This window comes from Clupea harengus, chromosome 11, assembly GCF_900700415.2.
Source record: "Clupea harengus chromosome 11, Ch_v2.0.2, whole genome shotgun sequence".
NCBI classification, from domain to species: domain Eukaryota; kingdom Metazoa; phylum Chordata; class Actinopteri; order Clupeiformes; family Clupeidae; genus Clupea; species Clupea harengus.
The window spans coordinates 4,941,019-4,962,167 of NC_045162.1; the positions used below are offsets into that span (position 1 = coordinate 4,941,019).

General features: G+C 43.1%; 2 protein-coding genes across 3 annotated transcripts in view; both read left to right on the forward strand.

The window, feature by feature from the left end:
- The first annotated feature begins 83 nt into the window (after window positions 1-83).
- On the forward strand, window positions 84-10,679 carry si:ch211-79k12.1 (uncharacterized protein LOC568891 homolog). The gene is made up of 7 exons (XM_012818158.3): window positions 84-237; window positions 1,140-1,261; window positions 1,801-2,014; window positions 2,705-2,862; window positions 4,425-4,569; window positions 6,937-7,078; window positions 9,884-10,679. Exons 1-7 carry the CDS (start codon window positions 180-182, stop codon window positions 9,969-9,971), a joined length of 927 nt encoding a protein of 308 aa, XP_012673612.1. The 5' UTR covers window positions 84-179; the 3' UTR covers window positions 9,972-10,679.
- Window positions 10,680-13,142: 2,463 nt separating this feature from the next.
- Window positions 13,143-21,149, forward strand: part of cadm4 (cell adhesion molecule 4) — a 121,890-nt gene continuing 113,883 nt past the window's right edge. The window contains exon 1 of one of the 2 annotated variants that reach the window (XM_012818043.3): window positions 13,143-13,541. In XM_012818043.3, the coding sequence (XP_012673497.1) occupies window positions 13,469-13,541 (73 nt within the window). In that variant the 5' untranslated portion in view covers window positions 13,143-13,468. The remainder of the gene's footprint in view (window positions 13,542-21,149) is intronic. The other variant, XM_031577049.2, reaches the window with a different exon arrangement.

The following is a 21,149-nucleotide window of genomic DNA, read 5'->3' on the forward strand; positions in this document are numbered from 1 at the left end:
AGATTACAATGTACTGAAAAAATGTTCTTAACTTTTACGTTTCCTGTGTGTCTAACTGGGATGTGCGCATAAGCTAGGTCCGCCCCCTTCTTTGTCCATAAATTGTACACGCACATTTTCAGTTTTACACACATCAACATTTGGAACTTGTGGGAACAGTTTAAGACAACATCGTCAAAATGAAAGGGATTCTGTTTTTGACAGCTGTTGTGCTTATTCACGCTCAGATAAACCATGGTAAATATGATTTATTTTCCACATTTTACTTTTAACACTTTTTCAAAAACAATGCTGGCAACGTTAGCTTTTTTCAGCCAACAATACACCTGTTGAAGGTGCACTGTATATTAAAGAAGTTGCCATCAACGGTGACGGCACTTTCCTTATATGAGCCCGTGTGGAGTAAACAGACGTCCAAAGAACATTGCGTCTGTTGTTTTGTTTAGGTCCTACGCCAGTTAATGTTCGCAGTCATGTAAGAAGTGTAAATGTAGCTTAGGACAGTTAATGTCGTGAAAATGTTTAAGTAAGTTGATTTAGTTTTTCAGGTAGCCTACCTTTCTTATGTCATATGTTTGCATTATAACTTAAATCTAAGTTAACCTACCTAACGACCTTAGTTCTCTCAAAGTGTCTATATATAGGACTTAATTCAGGTCATTTTAACATTTGGTATTTTTCACTTAAGAGGACTTTATCACTCTCTGAAATGTTAGCGGAACGATTAAGGGACATGACCATGATACTAGGTTGAGGAACATGACTCTACGATACTAGGTTGATGGTTTGGAAAACCCCTGCGTGTTTTGGGAATAACCCTTCAGCGCTTCGTGTATTAACGTGTCGATTCAATTTCCTTAGTACAACAAAGCCTGTTTTCCTTGGCATTGGAGGGAAGTTATTGTATACAAATTTCGAGTGAAAGTGGAAGCGAGTGAAATCTATGCGTTGTTGTTGTTGCACCTGTAGTGCGTCACAAGTATGACCGAAGGGCGCACTCGAGTTGTTTCTGTTGTCTTCGCTTAAAAGTGTTGTGTTTTGCAAGTGTTATTGCTGATGAGACTGAATGACAGCTGTGGTTCTTGCTGGAAATGTAATTTTGTAACACGTGTTTCCTAAAATTTCCCTGTACAACCCAGCCTCCTTGATCGTGAAAGGCCCTCCGAAGCCAATTGTGGCAGGGGATAAGGTGACCCTGGAATGCTATGACTCAGACTCGGCAGCTAACATGAGCCAGGTCCATTTTGAGAGATCTTCCAAGGTGAGTTATCACAATGATACATTCTAGAATAAACATGGGTTTATGGGTGTGGTAAGGCACACTATCTTGGATTGGACAATGCATTTCCTTGTTCTCTCTCTCTCTGCCTGGCCTGTGCTGCCTACTTGTCAACACTGGACTGCATCATTTTTTGTCATGTTTTTAATTCGTTGGTATTGATACAATTCAATATCACAATTACCAAATATATCATGGTTTTGAAGTTACATTCTCATTAAGAAAGCTAAGAAAGGTTACCCCAAATGAACCCATACCTCGTGAGTACTGTCCTGCGTGCTCAGAAGTGTCTTACAAAACCACAAGCCACATCCTGTTTCAGATCACACTGTGTTGTTCTCTTCAACACAGCCAAAGCTATCTGATCTAACAAAACCAGACAAACAAGATTCCCTAAAAGGAAACCAAAAGTTAATTAATTTTCTAGTGATTTCCTTCAGACCAATGCAAACAAAAATAAAGATATATATGCAAAAACAAATAAAAGGCAGAGCCATTCTTATAGCGTATCTTGTTCTCAGTTCTCACAGGGATGGTATCGCCTGGAAATGGAGAGGTCTTACTTGGGCCGCCTTTGCTCCTACCGCTACTTTGAGTTGACCCTTGAGGACGACCGTCTGCTCCTGACCACCTACGGCATCCCGACCTACATGGAGGGCCTTTACCGCTGCGTGTCGGACGACGACGCCCTCGGCTCGGACAACTCCTCCACCCCTCTGTCCGTCACTGTTCACTGTAGGTGTTTACGCTCAGATTGAAAGCAGAACTGAAAGTCTCCGTTCTACAGAACAAAGATCTTCCGGGTTTTGGTTAGGACAAATGTGTGTTAAATATATACTTTCAGAATGATTAGGCAGTTTCTGATGAATAATTTCTTTATTCAAAGTCAGTCAGATATGTTCACCCTGTATATGATACCGTGTTAACTGATGAAAATACACTTGACTAGTGATAGAAGACTGATCTGCTCGAAACTGATCATCCAAGGCTACTGTGGGCTGAAGGAGCGGGTAGATACATTCTCATGTTCTCCTCGACCGCATTGACTACAGTCTTGTGCAGTGGAGTCGATGATGGGGAAGTACTGCAATAAACAGAACAGAATATAGATGTTAGAAGGAGAGAAGGAGTAGCTGTTAAACTGACGTGCAGATGGTGAGAAAATGAACCATTACTCCAGAATAGCGTCATTTGTATGGAACAAGCTGAGGCTGACCATTATCATCGCTATTGATTGCTCCCAGAGGTAATTTGCAGGTAATTGGTGGCAAGACTCTCCCGAGTGTGTTCGATACGCTGTGAGGAGTGCATTTGTCGAGAGGCCGCAAGGCGCACACCTTATTGTGCGTGCTCTCCTACTGAGTCTTCTGACTGCCCCCTCTCCTCTGTCTTCCTCTTTTTTTTTCCTGGCTATCTTTTGTACAGATATGCACGACCTGTCCTTCACCAGGGAAAGCCATAATGGTTACTACAACCGATTCTTCAACTCAATGCAGGACCTGCGTGTGCCACTAGGGAGCGATGTGGAGGTGAACTGCTCCGCCACTGCGTCGGAGACCCCTGAGTACTTCTGGCAGAAGGAGGTGAGTGTTGACAGTGGCTTTGGTTAGGGCACAGTCCCAGCTCTGCTCTAGCACACACATACACACACACACACACACACACACACACACACACACATACACATACACATACACATACACACACACACACACACACACACACAGACGGAAGGAAACACTCTGCAGTAACGCCCAGCAGAGAAAGGGCAGAGAAACCGGTTGAGCAGGATTTGTTTTTTTGAAGAGGCTGATTGTTTACAGTTTCAGTCCCCTTTAGGAAAGTTTAGACAAACCATACACTGAAGCAATATTCCCTTAAGCAAATGAGCCCCTACGACACTGAAAACATCCGGGCTGATTTTAACAACACACTTTTATAAATACAATAAATGAAAAGGCTTAAAGACCTAAAAGGTGTACTCTTATAATATTTCCCACTATTCTTACACATTGTCAGTTTCTGGACATTTTCAGATGTTTTAAATGCATTTCTTCAAATATTTATAATACAATATTTATATGGTATATCCTTATTAATTACATTATAATTGCCCTAGATTACTGAAGAGTAATCAGTAAAGTAAAGAGTAGAATAATGTAGAAGAAACTGTGAATGACCTTCAGTTTATGCAGAGTTTTATAATCTGCTCTCATCCCACAGTATGTGGCTGAGCTTCATTTCCTAAATCATCTAATTATTAGTCCACTCTTTGTTGATGCACTATTCTGTGCTCACACATTACCCTGCATATTGGAGCTTTCTGGTTTCACCACAGCATGCTAACGTGCTTAAATACACCTATGTTCATCATTGTGAAAGCAATTCAGGAAAACTATTTGTGCACAAGGAATATTTATACTTTGATAGCGAGTAGTTACCTGTGCAACTCTCTCTGTTTGTGCCTGTGACACAGCACAAGGCAGAGAGGCAGTCTTACAGCTAGTGGATTAGCATACACAATGCTGTTTTGGCCAGAACTTGGCACTACAGGAAATCCTCTTAATTCAATTCTATTCAAATTGAAATGGACTTTGTTGGCAAGTGGAAGAAACCCACGAATGCCAAATCATTAATATGGTTATGACATGCTGTGTCTTGTACACTGGCTTTTTCTCTTTTTCTTCCATCTGCCATTGTCTGCATTGGTGGCTATTCCTTGTCTGCTTTGCTTTGTGTGGTTATTTTTGTCTCTGCTATTCTTTTTGCACACTCATTATTCTTCATGCTTAACAGTATACTGCAGAGCAACCGTTGTCTGAAGCAGTGATCGAGGTTAATTGGCCGAGCTCGTGTTGATTCGCATAACTTTGAACAGCTTAAATTACTCACCGCTGAGTTTGTGCAAAGTAGGTTGTTATAAAGTTCACTTTTTCCACATTCTTTATGCAACATTTACTTTCTCTCTCACTCTCATAACACTTCATTGTCCTTAACTAACTCTCTTTCTCTCTCTCTCTCTCTCCCTCTCTCTCTCATCCTCTCTTTCTCTCTCTCCCTCCCCACCGCGTTCTCCCTGACTCTCTGTCTCATTCTTCCTCTCGATCCCCCCCCCCGTTTACACCCCATGTTAATCCCTCTCCAGGGCAGTGACTGGATCCTGCCATCTAAGACCCTGACACTGAGGGAAGTGACTCCTCAGGATGAAGGCACCTACACCTGCACTGCCCAACACCCCAGCGTGGAGTCCCTCCGCCGGAGCCGCTCCTTCACCCTCACCGTCCTCGCAGGTGGGAGACGGTTGGCAGTAGGGCATCACCTTGATGGGGCTTTGGGGATGTGCAGGATAGACGTGGCTGGTTGGCAGTAGGGCATCACCTTGATGGGGCTTTGGGGATGTGCAGGATAGACGTGGCTGGTTGGCAGTAGGGCATCACCTTGATGGGGCTTTGGGAATGTGGAGGATAGACGTGGCTGGGTGACATGTCTTACTCAAGGCAGATTGGGGAGGAGGAAAATGTCATACATAGTCGTTAAGTAAACCGCCACGGGTGTTTGACTGATTAGAATCACTGTGGATAGCTGACGTGACAGACTGTGGTCCAGGAAGTGCAGTTGAAAGATGTTACGTAAACCAGGTTGAGGAAACAAAAGATTTGCCATGGTTTGCTTGAACTAAATCCTGTTTACAGACAGTGGTAACATCAGCACAGGTATTAAATGCCGCATCCAGATATAACTCAGATGTGTTTCATCCAGTGCAAGAAGTATGTGTACAAGTGGCCCACACTATGTGTAGATGACATGGAAAGATGATCAGAATATTTGCCCTAATACCTTAGGATTAAGTACAACCAGTCTGGACCTGTATTCACAAAGCATTTTATCTTACCTCTAAGAGTACTGCTGAGTCACACTTAAAATTCCTCACGAGATGTTTGCTGTCCTAAATCCAGCTCCCAAAGCCGCAGAGACCCAACTTTTACTAAAGAAAAGTGAGAACTCCTAAACTCCTAAAGAGAAAGACTCTGTTGCTATGGCTGACGTCAATTCTCATGTACGAGCTTGCCCTCAATGACCTTGGCGATTGGTAAATAGGTCTGTGAGTAGGCATGCGTTTGATGGCCTGCTACAAAGAACAATAAATAAATAAATAAATATGTGACATATGCTACACATTAAATAGTAACGGAATATGCTACCTACAGACAGAGTATCTCTGCACAGTTCTCAAAATACATTTGTATGATTACACGTTTGTGTAGTAGACAGGAGCTAGTGTAATTTACCAATCAAACGTTTCATTCAATTTAGTTTTGGCACTGAGGGGGTTGTTTCAGTTGGTTGGTGTCGTTATTGCAACCCTTACAGGCTCCATAATTATTCCCTCGAGATTGAGACGGTATCTTGAACAGTAATTCTGCTTCTGCATTCCAAAACATTGTAACGTGGAAAAAAAGTAGGAGTCCCAAAATTAAACCTGTTTTTCCTAAATCAGCAAGTTAGGAACTACTTTAGCCTCAAGATGCTTTGTGAAGACAGGCCCTGACTCATTTCAACGACAAACAACAATGTCTACACGTCTTCAAATGTCAACCTGGGAAATGGTCTTAAACAAGTCACATTTTCGCGCTACTTATGAGTGTGGCTGAACACACAGAACCAGGTCTGCTCACTTCTGTATACATTATTGTACATTATTGAAACACAGTTAGGGAAATGTCCCAGTACTGATCTGATATTGACCTCATGATGGGTTAAAGTAAAGTGATGGAAAGTTAGTATGCACTTAGGCATAGTCAGCTGAATGCCACGGTTGAACTCAGTCAAACAGCCAAGAGGAAAAGTGGGAATTTTAAGCATTATAAGGGATTACACTGCGTTTAATTCAGCTTCTGATACCAATCACATTCAGATTTAATTAGAGATCTGTGGGATGATAGAGAAAAAAAAACATTTCATTTAAACACCTCACCAAAGCGATCATATCACCAATATAAATTAGGATCCTTGCCCATTGCAATCTCATTAGCGGTGCGAACACTGCAGACTTAATTACACTCACTGGAATGGATGTTGGAGTGTAGTCAGTGGTGGAAGAGTTGCGAGTGCCTGAGAGGATCCACCAGGGGATGGTCGGCATGGTTGGCACTAACGGTGTTCTCTCTCTGCCACACAGAGTGTAGTGGCACTCCGTTTGTTTCAAAGTCTTCTGTACCACAATTTTGAGATCGGTCTTAGAAACTATTAATTGACACGCGAGTGAGACAAGTAAATCTTCCATAAAAAAATGTTTACTAGAAAACGTAGGGTTACAAGTTCACAGGGTCAAAAAACGATGTCGCTTCCAACTTCTCTGAGCTCAAATCTAAACTAAAAGTCCCATACGCAGGTATTACACTGACGTAACGTCATCTGATTGGAAGCTTACATTCTGAAATTCTTCAGCTTTTAAATACAATACTAAATTACATATTTTAACCTAAACATTCTTTCAAATCAAAATTAAATTGTTTATCTTCAGTTACCTTTTTTTGTTATCTTTTTAAACTAAATTATTATAACACATGAAATGAATTTGGCTCTTACATATGGATCACCACACTGATCCACCAGGACATGGTTGGCACTAACGGTGTTCTCTCTCTGCCACACAGAGGATGCCTGCTGGTATGAGTCTACCGACGGACGCATCACCCTGACCGCGGCGGGCGCTGGCATGGTGCTGTTGGTGTTGGTGGTCTTCATGACGGCTTTCCTCTGCCGCAGAGCCAAGATGAGGCAGACCAAGGGACCCATGTAAGTCATGCCAAACTCATCTGTCTCCCCTGTATTTGAACTTCTTTGTCTCTTATAATCACAATCATGAAAAGCCACGGGCCACTTTCAGAGGGCTAATTGAGTGTGAAGGTACGAGATTAAGGCCAAGTACTTTTATGAGAAAGGCTAAGAGGATATTACAATGCTTCATGTTACATAATGGGTTTTAAACATCTTTTGGTTTTCTCTAGCTCTTCCTCTGACAAACTAACAGTCACTCTTTTTTTATTGTGGTCTGGAACTGCTGCTTTGGATTCCAGCTGCGCTGTGGGTGTAGCTAATGAGGTTCAAAGCTAATTATACTGAAATTCATTGGATCAGCTTGTACTTAATGTCACAAATCCTGAAATCATAGCAACACAACTTTGAGACTAACCTCATAGCATATATTTACTTATAACCTGGTAATACATGAAGCTGCCCAAACTCAATTGAAAGATGACCCAAAACCTCAATGTAGGCCTATGTGCCTTTTCTCAGTTTTCCTGGACTGGACACGTACCTACATTTACCTTAAAAAAAAACTGAACCTGAAGTCTGTATCTTCTGTAAACCTCTGGACAGCAACCACATTGTCATAATGTTTGTCAAAATAACCATAGTAACAGCTGAGCTGTATGGAGGACCAAACCTGCCATATTTACAAATGAATGAATGAATAAATAAATGTCCACATCCATGCATTTAGACAGAAATAAATGAATAAATGTATTAATTAATGCACAATTGTCAATCAATAGTTACTTATAATTTACATTTATGTATGTATTTATTTCTGTATTCATTTATTTATTCATTCATTCATTCATTTATTTCTGTATTCATTCATTTATATCTGTATTCATTTATTTATTCATTCATTCATTTATTTATTTCTGTATTCATTCATTCATTTATTTATTCATTCATTCCTGTATTTCTTCATCTCAATATGTTAATGAGATGTGTCAATCAAAAATAGGTAGGCGGTATTTGACACACCATTGGCTAATCGTTTTCAACGCGTTGTATTCGATTATGTTAGCCTTACCTTGCTGTCATGGAAAAAGGGCAATTGCCAGAGACTTGGCCAGGGTGGCCGATCTCGTTGAAAATGAAAATGTATATCCAATCATACCTTAGCAACCGCTACTGAGAGAAGAAGGTCCGACAACTTTGAGGTCTGAGCAGCATGGTGAATATATACCATATGTCTATGGGTGAAACAGTGTGCCTACGGGACTTGTAGATCTGCCACAAGGCACCCTGCGAGATTAGAGGGACACGTCGTTTTTTTCGCATTTCCAAAACCCAAAACACAGGAGGAAAGGTGCCAGCTGTGGATTAAACAGTGGGAGACCCCACCACACCCAACTCAATATATCGCAAAATACACATATGTCTGCTGCAAAATAAATGAAGCTGCTTGCAGTTAGCTAGCTATCTATCTGGCGAACTGCGCTATCGCTAGGTATGATGACTAACTATCTAGTTGAGAGAACATCCCCACACAGTTATGGTTCATGGCAACTAGTATTATTACCATCAGAAGTACATAACTAGTCTCTCCAACAAATGTGTTAATGTTACCGTCAAAATGCTAATGTTACAGTCTGTAAAATTGCACGCTGAGCTATCCTAGCTAGCGATAGCAAACGCCAGCTAGTTGCCAGGAGCTTGACATACTGTATCAATGTTGAACAAAACGTCCCAAAAGGCCATTATGAACTTTTTTTATTTCAATTTTTGTAGCATTTTATGAATGGGCAACCTACTCCTGAGTATCCCAAGGTATGCATAAGGCACAACCTGAGAGCAATAACCTGGCGATCTGATAAAGCCATAGCATTACATCAGGATCATCATCTTACAAGCAAGTTATCGCTACAGTGACTATCTTGCTCCACACTGCTACGTTACTGTACTGTTCTCTAGATTGTCACCAACCTAGCTAGCTAGCTAGATAGATACCTCTCCACAGTCTCTCCCTCGAGACTGAATAAATAACAATAATAAAGAATCTTTATAGGTTATTAGCTAGCTTGAAATATTATATGCAGATCTTACGGAAAAATGCTTGCACTAGTTAGCTAGATTGAATCTAAGGCTCTGGGTTGATTGCAAAATGTCTGAACGTCAGTTTCCACGCCTACTGGCCTCCTCTCATTATCATATTGGGAACAATGAATGAATGAATGAATGAATAAATAAATAAATAAATGCACGAATGAATGAATGAATGAATGAATAAATACATGAATACAGAAATAAATACATACATACATGTAAATTATAAGTAACTATTGATTGACAATTGTGCGTTAATTAATACATTTATTAATTTATTTCTGTCTAAATGCATGGATGTGGACATTTATTTATTCATTCATTCATTTATAAATATGGCAGGTTTGGTCCTCCATAGAGCTGAGGTCTTCCAGCCTTATACATTAAGCCTTAATTAATCTAAAAATGCATTTGTACAGCTGGCTTTGTAAAACGATCTGTTTTCCCATGATTCTGTAACTGGTGAGATGGAGATCATATTTAGTCATGATTGCATCCTCTCGACATGGACAAGTGTCCTCCATGAAGGAGAAATTAAGGCCTGCTGTGGAGTAGAATAACTGATCAGGGGTCTGCTGTATTCTCCCTTTCATTGGGTTACTCTTGAATTAATCACATTTCTCTCTCTCTCTGTCTGTCTCTTTATGTCCTTCTCTCTCTCTCTCTCTCTCTCTCTCTCTCTCTCTCTCTCTCTCTCTCTCTGTGTCTCTTCATGTCCTTCTCTCCCTCACACCTTAGCGATGACCACTCCCAGACAAAGCCCATCTACAAAGGGAGCATGGAGTCTCTTCCCTCCACAACTGGAGACAACCAGCCTCTGGTGTGAGCAGAAGTAGGGTGCTGGAGCAGGCTGAAGGATGAAGGAGAGGTGGAAAACACAGACAGGAAATTGATGGTTTAGTTACAAACGGGAATGGGGGTGGATGTTTGTGGGAAGACAGCACACGCTTCAAATCAGAGCATTCATAAGGATTTGTGAAAGCAAGTGAGACCTTTTTTTTTTCTTGTTGTTTTTTCCCTCCCTGTTTTATCACAGAGCCTGTCTAAATTCAATAGGCCGGAGAGCTCTTCAACAGAAGGTGTGCAATTTTCTCTATATTGATTTCGCAGCTTGGAAAATTGAGATTCACACTTCTTATCCCAGGCTGGGGGCTTCCTGGTGTTGCATGTATCCCCCCCTTCCTCTTCCTCTTCCTCTTCTACTCCTTAGTGGTAACCTTGAGCAGAAGGCCCTTCTTCAGTTGCTCCGGTGGTCTTGGGGGCTGTTCTGCGATGAAATGATATGTCTCCTTTGGAAATCGCTCTGTCTGTTGAAATTGAATTCTCAAGTGGGTTGTACTTTTCTCTTTCAATGGAAATGAATGCTGTACCTGAAAGCAGTGAGTTCTCATCTGTTGCACTTAAAGTGATGAAAAAAAACTGCGTCAGTGATTCTAGAAGCACTTTGGCACTTTGCATTAAAGACTTGTATTTAAACTTATGTACTTTTATTGCTTTTAATAGCAGGCAGGTTCAATAAAATATAATCACCCAAGTTTTGTGTCACAATTGAGTTGTGTTGAGGTAGGACCTATTTCAAACAGGCAGAATAGCCTTCTGGAATGGCCTCAGGCAGCTACATCAGGGCACACACGAAATCAATAAAACCTTTGGCTTTACCATGGAAAAGGAGGCCCCAGACCATCATCTGATACTTCAGGTGACTTTTTGAGTCCTTTCATTTGGAAATTGCCTATCCTGGTTTGCATTCCGAGTTAAACTCAAGTTTAAAGCAGTGCTGTTTATTACGGTTGCAGTTATCATAACTACTCCTTTCATTACGACTGTCTGCGGCATTTATGATCGATTTTATATGATTTTATTATCAGCTTGCGGTTGACCGCCGTCCGCCGTTAATAATGTGTAGATGCAGCGGTTTAACAATGACACTCGATTAACGTCCTCATGCACCACAGGGCAGAACGGGCATCGTGTTATTAAATTGATTAATTCAAGGCTCGTTTTTACCCTGCCCCTTATTCTTGCAAGCTACTGTGGTTGTTATCGACATGACTAGACAAGTAGTCATTTTACTATAAGGTAGCTGTTGTAGGCTACCTGAAAGCAGCGCCAACGTTCAGTGTTTGGGTCGAGGTATTTACCTATAGGCTAGTGAAAATCATTTGGCTATTGGTAAACCTAGCATATTAATATACGGCTGTATGCCTTGGTTCATTCATCGGACCATTAGGCCTATAGATGGTGGTGAGTTTGGCTTAAGGGCGGTACACTGGTGAGTTACAGACAAACGGACCACCGGCACTTGCTTTATAAACATTGCTTCTTTATTAATTTTCTACTTTTGTATTAGTTTTCACCAACCCTTAAGATTGGTATAGATGTTACCAGTGCGTAACATAGCCTATGTCTTTCATTGACCAAGTCATGTTTCACCTTGCACGAGAGCCTTCCGGTGATACCTTTGTTTAGCAGACAATATTTGAAATAGACTATACTAAGGAGGATATGATATGACTCCAGGAATTGCTAACATTTTATGTTGTTTTATTAATATCAACGCCCAGATAAACTAAAGATGAGGTCCGAGAGCAAACCAGAAGTGGCACACCACCGACCAAAACCAAGGTGGACTGATATGCTTGCTATCTGAGCACACACCTGACTGCGATATAAGACCAAAATATGCGATGCATTACATTTTGTTCTTCTTCAAATAAAAATAAAAAACATCGGTATAAATTATAATTAGCCGTCAATTTTTTAATCCCTTAAGGCTATGATTAGGCTAACACCTAGTCTGCTTTGGGAACTTGTGTTTTTTACTTTGGCTTGCATGATTGCATGGCTATTTCTTGTTGATGTTCTTTCTAATAGACCTAATGATCACCTGCGCTCCAACCATGCCGATCATACTCATCTGACGCAAGCTCAAACCTACGTGAATGTCAAGAATCGATTTCTATTAAGGCTATTTCTTGTTGATGTTCTTTCTAATAGACCTAATGATCATCTGCGCTCCAATAATGCGCATCATAATCATCTGACACAAGCTCAAACCTACGTGAATGACAGTTATCGATTCCAGAAACATGGATTCAGACCCTTAAGATATGCATAGGTTTCACCCAGAGGAACTCTTAAGAGATGGTTTGGGAAACACGCATAGAAAACTAAACAACTTTAGTAACCTGTCAAGGTTACTGTCAAACGCTACGAGCCACCGTTATTGGGAAACCCACTACTGGTTTAAAGGAAGGTCGGCAATTGCAAATATGTTTACTTTTTCAGTTCGCCTGGGCCATCCAAAGGTGTCGCCAGATTCAAGCTAACAACACAATTCCATGCCCTGAAATTACACATAGACGGTTTAAGAACTATTGTACGAAAATTGCCTCACCGTTCATTTACCACATTTGTTGGTTTAGTCACACTAGTAAGCTAGGTCAATAATGCGCGTGTTTTTAAGTAGGTCTACCTACCATGGATGGGATTCCAACAGTCTCTTGTTTTTCTCTGTCCAGTGTCATTCGTTCCTTTTGCGTTTCTTTTTACAGCACTTCTCTTATGCTTTGTAAAGCCTGAAATGGGCTAATACATACCCGTTTGCATGCGTAAATGCACACTCACCCTTGCACTTGCGAAAATGAGTGTTGACAGAGTTGCACAGCTATATTGTCCCACACTTGCCTATAATCACTGTATCAGATACATATTATATCATGAATAAATCCACACAGAGCAATATATATATACATTATAGTTAGACTAATGGATACTAATAATACAAAAAAATGTAGAATACTGTGTACGAAAAATACTGTGAATTTAAACTAACAGTCTGGACATTTTACGCCATGCATAGGTTTATTAATAGCCTATGTTATTAACAGGCTTTATATATTGAAATGGCTATTGTGCCATCATTACGGTTGACAACAAGGATTTCAGTATAGATCTACAGCCTTTGAGGGTACCCTACTGTAAACCACTCCCACGGTCTGGTATCTTACACGCCCTCAAAAGCTTATGATTCCCGCAATTGGACGACATTTCGCACTTGGACCCTCCTCCACAGCTTTAAGTGTATTAACATTTTAAAGTAACCAAGCAAACCGGACAAACCACGCACACCGTTTGTCAATACACTGCCTAAGTGGGTGTGTATCTGTGTGGTCATTAGTATGTAAGACGCTGTGATTTGAACCACTGGGCACAGAATACTATCCTAACTTTCGTAGGTTTCCACCTGCATGCTAATGTTCATTTCATTACGCTATTGAAGAGGAATTAAAAAAGAAGAGTGAAAAGGGACTAACAACAACGATGGCGTTTCCGACCGTATGGAAGGACTGCACTATTTTATGTGTGGTATTCCTGTTGTCTTTCGTCCGCACAGGTAAGGTGTTTGATGTTTCTGTGAAAGATATATTTTGCCAGTTGTGTTAGTGCCTCTCGTAATTTGAGCATAACTCGACACTGAAGACCCTTGGGTTCTTTTGAGGCACATGTGGCAGTGCTCTCAAATGTGAAGGATAGTAATGGCAATGCTATGATATGGATGAAATAAACGCCTTTAACGGCGCATAAGCAAGGTGTGTGTACATTGTTGTGATACCCGCGCATGATGCGGACGTCCAGCTGTCAAAGGTTTTAATCTGGGCTACTTTCTGAATCATGTGCTTTTATCAGAACAGACCACCAGAGCGACATATGTGGACGTACGTGCTTTGTATAGAGTATAATCGATTGTCATGTTGGACCACTTGGACTATGCCCCCGATTAAAATGAAACCAAACTAAAACCTCATCCTGCGAGGGAAGCCTACTCGTGTCATGCAAGGATAGAGGGACGAAAGAGTTTTTCTGAACGGGTCAAGACTATCCATTCGTTCCATGCATAACGACTTAATATAACTGAATTGGTGTCATGTCTCCCTACATGAATAAAAGGTACATGTAATCCATTAGCCGAGAGGATATTGATATTTTGGTACAGGGTGGGGGATGTCGCCTTCGACATTTGAAGAAAAAATCCTGCAGTGTAGCATGTGAGAACTTAAGCCTCGTCACCTGAGGTATTGCAAAATGTCGCTGACTTCTTCACTCATCAAATGTCGCCTATGAGAAAATGCAGTCGGCCAAGTATTGCAAGTAGCCTAATCCATTCGGTAGCAGTGGCAGTTCTCTCTCATATCCGGAGGGCAGGCGGCATAACTGAACTCCTGAAAATGTTTGAGCTATTTAACAATCCATTCAGCTTAATGGCGAAAAGGGTTTTTCTCACTGTCCAAAGCAATAGCTATTGTGTGTATGTGTTCATGTCATCCAATCACTGCTTTTTAAGAACTCCGTTGTTGTCCCGTGCGATTCCCAATAGGGGCGGCAGATTTCATGCCCGCCATCCCATGACAAGTGCGTCTGTAGCCTACTGCAGTCAGGGGATCTGGATTAAAGCAATATCTTCAAAACCCATTCCTTTATTTTCTGCATTCTGAACTAATCTAAGTAATTATGAATTGACGACATTCCACAAACAGGCTTAATACACCAAGTGAGGGCAAAATGGATTTCCAATGTAACGTCGGTCCCTGTTCTGTGGTTACTGGAGTAGTTTTGTTTGACCGCACCTGCTTCAACAATGTATTTATCTGCCAGACAACACAAGGTCTCTTGGCCACAATGAAGCCACTTTCGCCACATATTTGTTTGTTTACATGCTGCTTTTGATCCTTCTGGGTGCTATTTGCTGCTGTGAATACAAGGAGCACAAGGGGCTCAGCTGCATTTTCTGTGACTGAAAGCTTGTTAGGTGCACTGGTCTCCCAGGGGGGTAGTATGCATGTGTGGGTGTTGGAGTGTGAGGGAGACATGTAGTGTTGATTGAGCACTGACCTTTTTTGTGAAGTGGGGTGGGTTTGTGAGTGGGTGCAGTTTTTTTTTCCGTGTGTGTGTGGACTATGTGTTTTTTTCCCCCCGTTGGTTTACATTGTGAATACCACACACACACACACGTAGACATTGTGCAAATGTGTTCTTTCTGTGTTACATGGATATAGACAAACACGTACACACACACACACACACACAAAGACATACACGTACACACACAAAGACATACAAGTACGCACACACACACACACACACACACACACAAACCAATACACACACACACACACACACATCCACAAACACACACACGCGCTGCTCTCAGCACAGGCTTTAGCTGTGTCTGCAGGCCTCGGAGACTGGGGGCAGTGTGGTGATCAGTGTCATTAATCTCACGTGTGACAGCAGCAGAGGGTGGAAGCAGAGCAGGAGATGCAGGAGCGAGGAGGGGGAGAGTGGGGGTGGGGGGTGGAGGGGGTGGGTGGCTCAGGAACCAGCGGAGGAGACTGGTGGGGGGCAGGGATGGAGGAAGGGAGGAAGGGAGGAGAGCGATAGCGAAATGGCGCTGGTGGAGAGGGGAGGACCAGCTATGCTATGGAGGGGAGGACGAAAGAGAGAGGAGACATGTGATCATCGGCAGTCCTTTATCTGTTTAATCAAGAGAGACTTTTGATAACGGATTTACATACACCCTCATCCAGTTCAGAGAAAGCCTGTCTGAGAGAGAGAGAAGGGAGGGAGGGAGGGAGAGAGAGAGAGAAGGAACAGAGAGACATGAAGGGTAGAGACAGAAAGAAAAGGGAGAGAAAAGCGGAGGGATACGCTGAACAGAATCTATAAGGTAAAGCTAAGGCTAAGGCAGCGGGGCAGGCTCTATCAGGAAGAACACACAGAGAAGGGTACCGAAGGACAGGAAGAAAGAGAGACTCGGGGTAAAGCGAAGGGGAGCGATGATGCCTGCAACGCTGGCTTCATATGAAAAGAGACGTCAAGCCGACAGTGAAAGAGAGAGAGCAAGAGACAGAGGGATTGGGAGGGCAGCTGAGGGATGATTGATGCTGGAGACGAGAGATTGACTAGACTGAGTCTGTCGCCTGGGCTGCCCGGAGAGAAACTCATATAGGGTTGTGGAAAGCCTCTGTTGTGAAAGGTGAGGGCTCACGTGTGTGGGCAGCACACACACACACACACACATTTCATGATCTCATAGGTTTAATAACATGCTGACACATGGAATTAACAGACGGTCATCCTGAAGACAAACACAAAAACATCACACACACACACACACACAGACAGACAGACACACACACACACACACACACACACACACACACTGGCAGGTTTAGCTGAGACCCCTGTGTTGGCTCTGGGGTCAGGCTGAAGCCCCTGTCTCTCCCACATTTAAGTTCCATTGCTCTGCAAACATTGAATCATATCTATTTGTTTATCCCACACAGGGTCATATAATTGAATCATATCTATTTGTTTATCCCACAGAGGGTAAAATAAGGGCCATTCGTTTAAATGCGTTTTCATCACTTTTCCTGAACTTTGTCATTTTTTCCCCCTCCAGCTGCCATAGGCAAGATTGCCTCTCAATTGAAAAGGAACAACAAATGCAGAAGTTGTTACTGGAAATTCAAAAGGCTCAGAGGCACTGATCTAATTTTGCGCTTTCACAGATACCCTTCCACACAAACGCATGGGTGCACACTCAGACAGGCACACACACACACACACACACACACACACACACACACAGACAGACATGTACACACATGTGCGCCAGTCCCTTAGGAAGCCAAAGAAAATCAAGATGCAAAAATATCTTTGCGTACGCAAGAAAATCTGATCAAACTACAATTGGGTTTTCAGATGCTTGTCAGCTACCATTTGCGTCATTGAGAAAGCAGAATGAGAGCTGGATTACCTTTTAGGGCCCTCGTACATTGTGTTGAAATTGGTATTTCAACTTGACACTTGGTTCAATGCGTTGAGGAGGACTTCAATGTAAACCAGGGGTTTATCCTTTGATCCAAAACCCATGGATGTAATTCCCAGTATAAAATAAAGATGTTGACATTTAATTAAAAATAGTGAAGCCAGCCTTCTCTCCGCTGAATGGGGAACCAAATCCCTTTGTGCGGTTTAGCTTACTTCCGCTGCTCGCTAACTTCATGCCTTACCCACACCTACACACGGACCCACATTCCACTAACCTTTATAGACAGAGCCTTTAAACAGTATTTCTCGGATACAAATATGTATATATTGGGCTGGATACGGATAAAACACCCAAATATTTTTAGATTGTGGTATCCGCAGTGTGAGGAGGTGTGTGTGTCTGAGTCAAAGAGAAGCTTAGTGCCATGAGACTGAATGGGAAAATGCAATTGTGGCTCATAAGAAATGCCTGAATAAATGCAAATAAAGCACGGCACGGCGCGATAGCGCAAGCGGAAGGGGGGAACGAATGGGAGAGAGAAATTGTGTTACGGAGCATAACGACGGAGAGTTGTTCTCATCGCCGGGCTTTTATTGTGCCATTAGTCACAGCGGCAAAGGCTGCGCTTGGTTTGAACAGGTAAGCGCCACTCACTAACTGAATTTTAATGTGATTATCTTCTGATCGGAGACCAGCCAATTAGAGCATTCCTTAATTCTGCCACTTTGTTCCAGTAACTTTGGGGGAATTACACGCCCCCTATCCGTGCCACAACAGAGTTTCATTATCAACATGCAGGAGTTTCAAGCAGGCCCACGCTGATCAAAATGAAAGCTGTGAGGTGATGGAATGCGATACGACAGTGAGGATGATGGTGGTGGTGGTGATCAGGACGAAGATGAAGATGGAGTTTATTGTGTTAGTGGTTTTGATGGAGATCAGGGAGGCGCAGAACAGGATGATTGTGATGGAACTGTCAGTTATGATGATGACCGTGATGACAAAGAAGAAAAGGATGCTGGAGAGTGAGAACATGATATATAATAATAATGTAGATAATATACAATAATAATATAAATAATATATAATAATGCACAGAAATGTGATGATGAATGTGAATCAGTTGGACACCAGTAGAAAAGGAGGGCTTTTGTTTTTCAGGGCTTTTTAGTCTGCATCTATTTGCCACACAGAGATCAGTGTGTGGAGTCAGTCGCCAAAGCTTATTTTAAAAACAAACCCCCAACCCTAACCTAAAGCCTAACCCTAGGCAGGGAATATGGCGGAGAAAGCCAACAGAAGAAACACCACCATATGGGCAGGATTAAAAATAGAGAAAGATGTGAACAGAAGGATGTGATGGATTGGAGAGAAAGAGATGGAATGAAGACGGATGACAATGTTGCAGCTGAGAAAAGGGATAGATGATAGGGAGAGAGGGAGGGAGGGAGGGAGGGAGATGAGTGTGAAGAGGGCTCTTGTGAGACAGTGTAGTGTGCTGATGTTAAGAGCATGTGCTCGAGTGTAGGGCAACGTTATGAAGGTGAACATGCCACTCCTTTGGGACCGTGGTTGCCATGACTCTGAGCAAACCAATGAGATTGCCCAAGCAGCTGTGCGCTTGTTTAACACACACACACACACACACACACACACACACACACACACACACACACACACACACACACACACACACACACACACACACACAGACACAGACACATACACTAACACACATACAAACACACACACACACACACACACACACATACACTAACACGCATACAAACACACACACACACACACACACACACACTCACACACACACACAGACACACACGTACACACATTCACCTATATTCTTGCACGCACACATTCTCTATTTCTCTCTCTCTCTTTCTCTCTCTCTTTCTCTCTCTCTCTCTCACTCTCTATCTGTCTATCTATCTTTCTATCTATCTCTCTCTCTCTCACACACACACACACACACACACACACACACCCTTGCTCAGTGACACTTGTCCTGCAGCTCTGGCAGTGGTGCAGGGGGGTGGAGAGGCGCCGATGTCACCCGCCATCATTTCCCAGCTCGAGTGGCATTAAGGCCTCAGCCAAGCCTTGATTGGGTGAAGGAGTCATTTGGATGGAAAACGGACCCTACTCCACCTGAAGAGTCTCACCACCTCAGGAGCAGAGCATCCGTGTGCTGAGAGAGAGAGAGAGGGAGGGAGAGAGAGAGGAGAGAGAGGGGGGAAAGAGAGAAAAAGATAAGGGGAGAGAGAGAAGAGAGAGAAGGGAAAGAGAGAAAAAGATAAGGGGAGAGAGAACAGAAAGATGGAGAGAGTGAGAGGAGAGAGAGAGGGGGAAGAGAGAAAAAGATAAGGGGAGAGAGAAAAGAAAGATGGAGAGAGAGAGCAAATATGAGAGAGAGAGAGAGGTGGAACGCACATTAGAGGGAGAGAGAGGAAGAGAGTGAGTGAGAGCAAGAGGGGGAGAGAGAGGAAGGGAGTGAGAGAGAAGAGAGGGAGAGAGAGAGAAGAGAGTGAGTGAGAGAAGAGGGGGAGAGAGAGAAGAGAAGGAGAGAGGAAGAGAGTGAGTGAGAGCAAGCTTGGGAGAGAGAGAAGAGGGGGAGAGGGAAGATAGGGAGAGAAGAGAGGGAGAGAGGAAGAGAGTGAGTGAGAGCAAGCTTGGGAGCAATCTTCCCCTATCACATTATGGAGAGCGTGATGGCTGAATGGATGTTAATGAGGGGCTCCATCAGTAGGGGTTCAATGAGAGAGCGCTGTTCCAGAGCCAGGTGTGTGTGTGTGTGTGTGTGTGTGTGTGTGTGTGTGTGTGTGTGTGTGTGTGTGTGTGTGTGTGTGTGTGTGTGTGTGTGTGTGTGTGTGTGTGTGTGTGTGTGTGTCAGGAAGCTCAGGCGAATGGCCTGATTAACCACGAGTGGGCCGAGAAAACACAGCAGGGGCAGGCGAGAGAGAAGAGGGGGAAAGAGAGAAGAGAGAGAGAAGAGGGGGAGAGAGAGAAGAGGGGGAGAGAGAGAAGAGAGGGAAAGAGAGAAGAGAGGGAGGAAATGAGGGAGAGAGGAGAAAAGAGAAAGACTGGTGAGGGGAGAGGGACAGAGGGAGGGGGATATTAAAAAAGAAGAAGAAGGAAACGTAGTTGAGTTTGGAGACAGAGGAAAGGAAGAGAGGAGAGGGAGAGGAGGAAAATGGAGAACAGAGGAATGGTGAGAGGTACAGAGATGACAAGACAAGGTTGAGAAGAAAGAGAGAGAGAGAGAGAGAAAGCAAGACGGAGAGAAGGAGGGTTGGAGACGGGACATGCATCACTCTGTAAGACCACCGCATCTCCAGCACACAGCCCAGTGGGCCGCGAAAGAGAAGAACGAGGGACTTTAAAGAGCCCGGCGTGTATGTCACAGACGAGCGACCTGGGTGAAGAGAGGGAGCAGGAGACAGAGGGAACAGAACGACTGAGTGATTACACAACATCAGGGATGAAAAGAGGACAGAGAGGGGAAGAAAAGAAAGCCCCGTGTTGTGGTGGCGAGGGTTGAGTGGAGGACAGCAGTGACATGAGAGACGGACGGACAGAGACAGAGTGTGTGTGTGTGTGTGTGTGTGTCTGAGAGACAGAGAGAGATTAGAGATTAGAGACAGTGGACTGGACACAGGAAGCACAAAAAGAATAACAGTGTGGCAGAGTGGAACAGAGCAAGCAGTGGAAAGAGAGCAATTGAGACAGAGTGAGATAGAGAGAGTGTGTGTGTGTGTGTCTGTGTCTGAGAGAGAGAGAGAGTGTGTGTGTGTGTCTGAGAGAAAGAGAGTGTGTGTGTGTCTGAGAGAGAGAGAGTGTGTGTGTGTGTGTCTGAGAGACAGAGAGAGAGAGAGTGTTTGTGTGTGTGTGTCTGAGAGACAGAGAGAGTGTTTGTGTGTGTGTGTCTGAGAGACAGAGAGAGAGAGAGAGAGAGTGTTTGTGTGTGTGTGTGTCTGAGAGACAGAGAGAGAGAGAGAGTGTGTTTGTCTGTGTGTGTGTGAGAGAGAGAGAGAGAGAGAAGAGAGAGAGAGAGAGAGAGAAGATAAACAAAGATGGAGTGGTGTGTGGGTGCTGTGTAGGTGACCGCCCTAAACAGCCTGAGCCTGGCAGTGATACAAAACATGGCATGATCAA